A 10,057-nucleotide genomic window follows, 5' to 3' on the forward strand; every position below is an offset into this window, starting at 1 on the left:
CCATAATAGGGAATTCAATAATGAGAAAATAAAGGCTTTCAGACCAAGTCTTAGCCTTCGGGACCTCGAATTCTACTATACTAGGTAGTTGAATCGATCCTGAGCCCTTAGGAATAAATTCCCGTCATTAACAACCCACGGTGGCCAAAATTGCCCAGGCGGGCCGCGACCTACCCTTGAGGGTTACGTCATGCCCGTCAAGTCAGAGGCCCCCTTCTTCCTGGGAATGGGACATGGGTTGCGACCTGCCCTAAAGGGTCACGGCGTGCCTCCCAGACAGATGCCCCCAAAGGGCCTTGAGTTCGGTTGGGTCACGACACCCCAAGAACAGGGCCGTGACCTAACCCTGTGAACCCATAATTTCTCCATTTTTCTCCAACCAAACTCAATCAAAACACCCAAAATCCACCCTAAAGGGTCATGGCATGCCTACTAGACAGATGCCCCCCAAGGGCCCTGAGTTCGGTTGGGTCACGGCACCCCAAGAACAGGGCCATGACCTAACCCTGTGAACCCAGAATTTCTCCATTTTTCTCCAACCAAACTCAATCAAAACACCCCAAATTCACCCTAAAATCACAATTCAATCCTCATAGAAGATTTAACATCTTCCCAGCAACAAAACCGAACCTAAAACTTGAAGATATCCCCATCAAAACTCAATAATCCAACCCTTTAGATACAAGCTAAAGAACACCAAAAACTCTTAATAGAAATTAATGAAAACAAATTTTAAAGATTACCTCAACTGTGAATGGTGATCTCCTAGCCACAAGAAATCCCAAATCCTAACCCGAGGCTTCAATTCCTTGGTATCCAGCCAAAATCACCTCAACTCCTCAAGAACTTACTTAGGAAAGTTGAAAGAGTATGAAAGAGAGAGGGAGTCAGTTAGGTGAGGGAGGACGCTACGTGTTTTGAGTGTTTTGTTTATTTCCTTAAGGCTTAAGTAGTCTTAAGCTAATCCCGAGGCTTGGGGTACCAAAAATGTCCCTGAGGGCGAAATGGTCAAAATCTCCAGTATTCCCTCCTAATCTCACTAACTCCAAATATATCCTCAATTATTCATTCCCGTTTCCCGATAACTCGATACTGTGATACATTCCTAAAATTCCCCTTGACTCGCCCCGAGTCGGGTATTGGGTCCTGTTGTGACTTTCCCGCTAACTTGCTCCCTAGGATCGTCTTGTGCCGAATAACCCAAATAAACCCACATAATAATCTAAATATCACATATAAATTATGCCCATAACAGGCCAAATTTGGAAAATTTCCCTTCTAATAAGAAACGGGCCCACATGCATATTTAATACTCCTAAACATGCATAACTAGTTATATTATCATATAAATCACATAATCACATAATCATACACAAATATATATCATATAAGCATACAATTCCATATATTTCCATCTTGGCCCTGATTAGTGGTGAAAAATACACATTTATTGATTTTAATAGTCAAAATAAATTAAGTTTTAATTAATATTTTCATGGATTTAATATGATTTATTTTATAAATGAAAATATTTTATTGTGATTTAATTTATTGTTATTTTGTAGGAATTAAAGTTGTATTTTGACACTTTCAAATGAAGATAAAAGAAAACAATTAAATTTGAAAAAGAGAAGAGAAAAAATGGCATTTTTCTTGAGACAAAGCCAGCCCAATCTGAAGGCCCAAGCCCAGCAAAAATTTGCCTTTTTCTCCTTGCCCAGCCGCCAGGTGTCGTCATCCAAGCCCACCACGCGTCCCAACCAGCCGGCTGATGCCTCCCTGCGTGCCACCTGTTCGAGCCCCTACCGCGCCACCTGTCCGCCTCCTCCTGCTGAAGCCCAGCGCCTCACCCAAACAACTTCAACGAAGGCCTTCCTTCAACACAGCTTCCCAACAAAGCTAAGGCCCAAACGATGGCCAGCCTCCAACAACCCATTCGAGGCAGCCCAGCGCCCCAGCTTCCTTCCCAGCAGGCCCAACACTCCAGTAGCTTTGGCCCCTCTCTTCCCTTCAGCCAGCCGCCCACATGGAAGTTTCCCATTGGCTGGGAATGGTTCAAACCCCACATCTGCCACCAACCACCTTCAACCCATATTTTGTGGGTATTGGGCCTTGCAAAATTGCCATTTTGAGCTTTAAATCTCATCTTTTTTGGTGCTTTAGAAAAATGGCATTTTGACTATACACCAAAATAACTAGGTTAATATTTATATTAAGATTTGATTTTTCAAAATCATATTTTATTATTAATATTTCAGATTTATTTTGTAAATGCCAAATTGTTGTTTAATTTCTTTTTAGTCCTTTTCTCCCTCTATAAATATGGACTCTTCCTTCAAAATTGGTATGTAATTTTTAGTTAGCAAAACTCTACCAAATTTTAGTCTCATTTCTCATATTTTATCTCTAGAATTTCATGAAAATGTCTAGCATAATAGGCTAACATTCTTAGGAAGGTTAGGATGATCCTATATGCACTATGAATTTATTTGGTATTTTGGATTCACCATGTGCTTAAATTTTATATATTTGAGTGATTTATTTTCTTTCATCTCTATTTCTTCATCTTGTTATATATATTTATGTTTACTAATAGTATATAGATTTTGTCAAGCACTTTCTATGTATTATCAAATTAGTGAAAATAATATAGATAATATCTTTATCATTTTCTCCATCTCATTCATATATATTTACTTTTGCTAAAATCTATATAGAATTAGTCATGCTCTTTCTATGTTTTTTATAAATAGTAAAAGTAATATTTGTGTTAGGTTTTATGTCATTTTTAAATTTCTCATAAGATTTATCTCATCTTTCCATGGTAAAGAATAATAATCACTTGAATACATTTTTGTAAAACATATTTGTGCTTTAATGCTAAATCTTCCAAATGAATAGTTAGCATGTGAACTTCCCATTTGTGTAACTTTTGTGAATCAAAGATCCAAATAAATAAGTATGCATATTGGTGACTCTTGATCCTTCCTACTTGTTACCTATTGTTACATCACACTTTATTCTATCTTTATTTCTAATCTTTAAATTTCAAAAACAACAAAAATATCACTTGTTCTATTTTCCTCACCTTATTTATCTCTAAACTTTATTTATTGATTAACTTTATTTCTTTGCCTCCTTGTGGAATCGACTGCCCGATCTATACTATAATCACCGCTTAGTGGATGCACGTTTTGGGCGTTAAACAAATTTTGGCGCCGTTGTCGGGGAGGTAATAGTGAAAAAAAAAGTTTTTTCAATAAATTTTGTAAAAGAGGTAAGTAATTTATCATTTTCTTTTTGTGTATATTTCTCCAGGATTTTATTTTAGATTTATCTTATTTACTCTTAAAAAAAAGAAAAAAAAATCACTATCATTATTTTTTTTATTGTTCATTTTTAGTTAGTTTTTCATTTTTTTTGTCATTGTTGTGCCAAAAAAAAATTTGTTATCCTTTATTTTTCTTAGTTATTTTGTTAGTTTTCTTTTTCTCTTTTTATTTATTATTGTTGTAAGAAAAAAATTATACAAAAATTAATCAAAAAAGGCGTGAGGTTTCTCTCTGGTTTCTCCATGGAGAGACGCAAGAAGATTAACCAGAAGCCTGCTATTAGTTCTATGGTGATGGAATCCCCTTCAGTCAAAGAAGCATACGTGGAGAAGATGACTGGTTTCGAAGAAGAACCGCCGGCTGTGGTGGAGGAGGTATTCAAGGATACCTTGGTGGATTTCCTTGAGTTCGGGGGAAATATCCCATTGGATACAGATGAGGGAATGTCTGGGGTGAAGCAGACTAGTGTGAAATGGAGTGATCAAGTAGATAATGAGAATGATTTTCAAAGTCAGGCCAAAGACAAATGGTCTCAGTTTCGGGCAATGTTACCGAATCAAGGAGGAGCTCGGCTGAAATTTGAGGAACCTTTATTTCAAGATGGTCAACAGATTGCTCAGGTTGATTTGGAGGAGATTGAAGTTGAAACTTCATTCTGGAACTCAATAGTGGTGTGTATGGTCCTTGGAGCTAATCCTCCCTTTGCTGTGTTTGAGGGTTTTATTAAGAGAATTTGGGGTAATCTAGGTATTGAATAGATTGCTAGATTGAATTCTGGTTATACTCTTATAAAATTCAGGGATGAAGCTACACGAGATTTGGCGTTGGAAGCTGGAGTTGTCCATTTCGATAGGAAACCAGTTATCTTGAGACCATGGTCTACTGATCTAGATGCTATGAGGTTAGTGAAATCTATTCCTATTTGGGTTAGATTGCCTGGACTTGGGCTGCAATACTGGGGTACTAAGTGTTTGAGTGCCCTAGTGAGTACCATTGGTAATCCTATACTAGTAGATAAAGTTACAAAAGATCGATCCATGATGCAATTTGCTAGGGTGTTAGTGGAGGTTGAAATAACAGAGGTGGTTCCTAAATCCATACAATTTTTAAATGAAAGAGGATAGTTGATGGAGCAATTGCTGGAATTTGAATGGTTGCCGACTCAGTGTAAAAGATGCAGAGTGTTTGGTCATACTGAGGCTTTGTGTAATAGAAAACAGGGTGAGGTTTGGAGGAAAAAAGATAGAAATACTGAAGAAGGGCCTAAACAAAAGTCCCCTGATTTGAAATCTTTCTCTGTTACTACAAGTTCAGCTAGTGAGTTAATCTCAAAAGATAACCAGAAAGCAGGTGCTAAGGAGAGGTGTGAGTCCCATTCTATATCAGTTCCTACTGGTACAGATAATGTAATTGTCTCAAAAGATTCCCAGAAAACTGTTGATAAGGAGAGGTGTGATACAAGAGAGAGGCATGATTCAGATTGGCTCACTCCTAAACGAGTGGGGGGTGTAAAGAGTTTGGTTCCTACTTCTCAGAATAAGTTGAAGAATTATTATAGTGCTTTGCAAGAAAGGATAATGGAGGTTACGAATTTGGGGCTATCTACAACAAATATGTTCAATGGAGAATCACAACATTCTTAGCTGGAATGTCCGGGGCATTAATAAAAGGGAGAAGCAGAGATCCCTGCGTACTTTTTGTTATGTGAACAAAATTGGTATAGGAGCATTTTTAGAAACCAAGTTGCGTTGTAATAAAATAGAGGAGATGATGACTTGTCACTTTGTTGGCTGGAATTGTTATACTGGGTCAGCTAATGAAGGAAGAATTCTTCTGATTTGGCAGGCCAATATTGTATCTGTTGAGGTTTTACAAGGCAGTGATCAGTTTATTCATGCTTATGTTAAAGAGTTGGGTTCGAGTAAAGAGTTATGTTTGTCTTTTGTTTATGGGAGGAATACGATTGAGGAGCGGTTACAGCTATGGCAAGATTTATCTGGGCTGTCTTTTCCAGTCAATCCTTGGCTTATGGCTGGAGACTTTAATGTTGTTTTTTATTTTAATGATCAGCTTGGTGGTCGTACTGTTGCTGCTATGGAAATGGTGGATACTCAGAGATGGAGATCTATTGGGTTGGTTGATGAACTTAGCACTAGTGGTTCCCATTACACTTGGACAAATAAGCAAGCTGCTGAGGCTAGAATCTATTCCAAATTGGATCGTATATTTAAAAATGAAGCATGGTTGGACTTTTTTCCTCAATCTGAAGCCTATGTTAATTGGGATATGATTTCTGACCATTGCTTTTTCATCATTAAAACCATAACAGCTTTGAACTTAGGCATTAAACCATTCCGTTTTTTCAATATGTGGGCTGACCATGAAGGATTCAGAGAGACTGTGTTGCAGAACTGGACTAAGCCGATAAAAGCTCATGGTTTAGAGAGAATAATGAAGAAATTGATGAGACTCAAACATGTCCTTCGCCAGTTTTACAGAAGGGCAATTGGTGATGTTGTGCATAAGTATACTGTAGCCAAGGAGAACTACCAATCTTCCCAATGTCAGCTCCAAAAGGATCCTCATTCAACTGATCTTCAAAGAGAGGAAAGGTCTATATTTGAGACTTTCTCTAGTCAATCTAGATACTATGATAGCTACCTTAGACAAAAAAGAAAAATTAACTGGCTTCGAATTGGTGATGATAACACGGCCTATTTTCATGCGTGTTTAAAACAGAGGAGAGCTACAAATCGTATCACCTCTTTTATTAATGATGCTGGACAGATTAATGAGAAGTTTGAGGATGTAGTGGCTCATTTTTTGAATCATTTTCGTAGTATTATGGGCAGTCATAGTACAGCTTCTGCTCCTATTCAGAGAGAGTGTTTTATTCATGGAGGCATATTGTCTTTGGATCAGCAGCTGAGGTTGATGAAACCATTCACCAAGAAGGATGTGGAAGCTGCTATGTTCAGTATTAATTCGATTAAAAGCCCGGCTCCGGATAGATATGGGTCGAGTTTTTTCAAAGTAATGTGGAAAGATTTGGGAGAAGAAATATCTGATGCCATCTTGGGATTTTTTGATCATGGAATGCTCCCAGATGAGCTTAATAGTGTAACACTCTCACTGATTCCGAAGGTTGAAACCCCTACTAAGGCTGTGGAGTATAGACCCATAGCTTGTTGTAATACACTCTAAAAATGTATTTCAAAACTGCTATGTGGTCGATTGACTAAGGTTCTTCCTCTTTTAATTAATCAAAATCAAGGAGCATTTGTTAAGGATAGATTGTTGGCTCATAACATTCTCATCTTTCAGGATATTATAAAAGGTTACAAGAGGAAAAACATCTCCCCTAGATGTGTGATGAAAATTGACCTTAGCAAAGCTTATGATACTATCGATTGGCAATTTTTAGAGGATATTCTTAATGCTTACTGTTTTCCCAGTTGGTTTATTCGATGGGTGATGATATGTTTGAAGGGTACATCTTACTCTATTATGATGAATGGTAGGTTACAACGGAGCTTTCTTTGTAGAAAAAGTCTAAGACAAGGGGACCCTATATCTCCCTTGCTGTTTGTTCTAGTCATGGAATACTTCACTCGGCTTCTCATTCAAGCTTCTAATAGCAAGGATTTCAGATTTCATCCTAATTGTAAAAAATTGAAATTAGTTAGCCTTTGTTTTGCTGATGATTTGGTGCTATTTTGTAAGGGAGCTTCTAATTCGGTTCAGATTCTCAAAGAGTGTTTTACATCTATTAATATTGCTTCTGGTTTAACAGCTAATTTTGCTAAATCTCAGGTTTATTTTGGGGGTTTGGCTGAGGAGGATTCAAAGCAGATTCTGACTAGGCTCCAATTTTTCGAAGGGTCATTTCCTCTAAAGTATCTTGGAATTCCTCTTCGGCCTACTAAATGGAGGGCTGGAGACTGTGCTGTTATCATAAAAAAGATTCACACGAAGCTTCATACTTGGTCAAGTCATCATCTTTCGTTTGCTGGGCGAGCACAACTTATTAATTCTGTGTTATTGGGCATAATATCGTTCTGGATGAGTATATTCCTCCTTCCCAAGAGTGTCATTTATGAGATAGATCAATTATGCAGAAGGTTTTTATGGGGGACTAATGACAGTAATTGGAACAGAAGCAAAATGCATCTCACTTCTTGGGATGAGGTATGCTTGCCTAAGAGTTTGGGTGGTATTGGGTTTAAGGAAGGGTCCAAATGGAATAAAGTGTTACTAGCTAAGTTTATTTGGGCTATTTCCTCTAAACAAGAAATCCTCTGGGTGAAATGGGTGGATGCCATTTATCTCAAAGGGCAGAGTTTTTGGGAGTATAACATCAAAACTGATGTGAGCTGGTACTGGAGAAAGCTTGTTAATTTGAAATCTGTCATCACCTGTGGTAATCTGGAGGATGCAGTCAAGAATAGCAAAATTAATACGAGAAAGCTCTATGTTCAGATGCTAAATAAGGAGAGAGTTCATTTTGCCAATGTAGTTTGGTGCAATCTAGCTGTTCCTAAGCATAGGTTTATTTTATGGCAAGCTACTCTTGGAAACTTACTCACCCGAGATAAGCTTGTTCACTGCCATTTGAGTATTGCTTCTTTACTGTGTCCGATGTGTGAGCTGAAGCAGGAAACTCATTCTCATCTGTTTTTTTATTGTCATTTTTCTCAGCAAGTTAGATCAAAAGTTGCTTCTTGGCTGGGAATTGATATATGGCTGGTTAAGTATGAAGATTGGTCCACTTGGATGTTTGGGAGACCTAAAGGCCTGAAGCAAAAAATAGTAGCAGCTGCATTGGATGCTTCAATTTATATGATATGGTGGAATCGTAACACTTGTTTATTAAGATTTTACTCTATGACAGCTGATAGTATAGATCATTTGATCAAGTTTTATTTGAAAGCTAGAATTTTTAGACTTCCTAAGACAAAATTTGGGAAAAATAATTTAGCTTTTGTTGAGAAGTTTGACCAGTTGTAATTTTTCTAGTTATGGGTGCTCTGTTAGAGCTTGAGTTGTAATTGTTTTGTTGAGTTTCAATATATTTTCTTTTCATCAAAACAAAAAAAATTAAAAAAAAAAGATTGTTGTGTATTTATTTAGTCTTTTTTCCTGTGCCTTATTTTATTTAGTTTTTTTTTCTTGTAACTTATTTTATTTTGTTGTTATTTTTCTTTTTTTTCTTTCTCTTTTTTTATTATTGTTGAAAAAAATTATAAATAAACTTGTGTGTGTATTTAGTTTATTTTTTTTTTAATTTCTTTTTGGTATCTTATTTTATTATATTTTTTTATTGTAGTAAAAAAAATAATAATAAAAAAACAAACTTGAAAAAAAAGATATAAATTGGTTGCTTATATTTTCTTAGTTTAGTTTTCATTTATTATTTGTGTTTAGGATTAGTTACATTTTTTTTATTTTCTATCTTACTTTGGTACTATATTTTTTTTATGTGTTTGTAGGATTACTTTAATTTTTTTGTTTACTCAGTTTTTCCTCATCTTTGAAAAAAATGTTACTTTCTTAGAAATTATTTTAGCCCTATTATTCATTTGTTTTATTTTTTTTTCTATAATTTTTTTTAGGCTTTATGAGCATCTTATTTCTTGTGTTTAGATACTTTTTTTTTAATTTCTAGGTTTGTCTCTTTATTTATTTATTTTGTTATTAGTTTTTATTTTATTTTTAGGTTTTAAATCTTTTAAAAAATCATAAAATACAACAAAATAATAATAATAATAATAATAATAAAAACAAAGCTTGTTTTGTCAATATAAGCAATTTTTGCTTAAAGGCCAATTTGAGTAAAGTTCCATCCATGCTTACTTAGTAACCTCGGGGAGTTCTAGTAAGTGTTGGTTGTAAGAGAACCGTTTTTGTGAATTGTGACCCCTCCACAATTATCTAGTAACCTCGGGGAGTTCTAGATAAAGTGTGGGTTTTAAGTGGGACCGATCTAAAAACCTCAAATCGACCTGGAAACAAGTAAAACAAAAACAAAATTAAAAAAATAAAAAAATCATAAAATTTAAAAAATAAAAAATGAATGATGAAGAGAAGAAACGTTTCAAGCTGTATTTTCCGATGTATTATCCTTCAGTTAGAAACAACCATAATTCTAGTGCTACTGAGGGTACTAGCCGTTTTAGGAGTGCATGCAAACTTAGTGTAAGAGATTACCGAGAACTTGAGGCCTTAGAAACTAAGTTTGAAAGAGAAAGTTACGAGGTTCCCGAGCTAGATTATGATGAATGTTATTGTAACTTTGAAAGAGTCGACCATAGGAATCATAATTCTAGTTGGACCAACCCCGTAGATTTTAGTTGGAAGCCTGAATACAACTACCATGCACTACCTCCCATGAATTTTGAGCAAAATTTTCCTAACTTCCCACATGAGCCTTCATATGATGTCTGCACTAATATGAATTCTTTAGAGGATACTTTGCACACATTTATAGAGGAGCAAAAAGAATTCAATAGACAATTTGTGGAAGATTTTAGGGAAACTAGTACTCAACTTTCAGAATTGACCAACGCTATTATTTCACATAATTTAAGTCAATTCCCGTCCCAACCTGGGGCCATAACACCATCCCTTACTCTCAGTTCTATACCCGATGAGGATGATGCTGTTACCATTTGGAGTGAAACTCTTTCAACCCATACCGAAATTCTTCCAACCACTCACAAGAAAAA

General features: G+C 35.9%; 1 protein-coding gene across 1 annotated transcript; it reads left to right on the top strand.

Annotated features, from left to right (window-relative positions):
- The first annotated feature begins 5,102 nt into the window (after nt 1–5,102).
- Nucleotides 5,103–6,536, top strand: LOC133779303 (uncharacterized). The gene has a single exon (XM_062219279.1). It carries the CDS (start codon nt 5,103–5,105, stop codon nt 6,534–6,536), a length of 1,434 nt encoding a protein of 477 aa, XP_062075263.1.
- The last annotated feature ends 3,521 nt before the right edge of the window (nt 6,537–10,057 follow it).

Source organism: Humulus lupulus, chromosome 5, assembly GCF_963169125.1.
Source record: "Humulus lupulus chromosome 5, drHumLupu1.1, whole genome shotgun sequence".
NCBI lineage: Eukaryota > Viridiplantae > Streptophyta > Magnoliopsida > Rosales > Cannabaceae > Humulus > Humulus lupulus.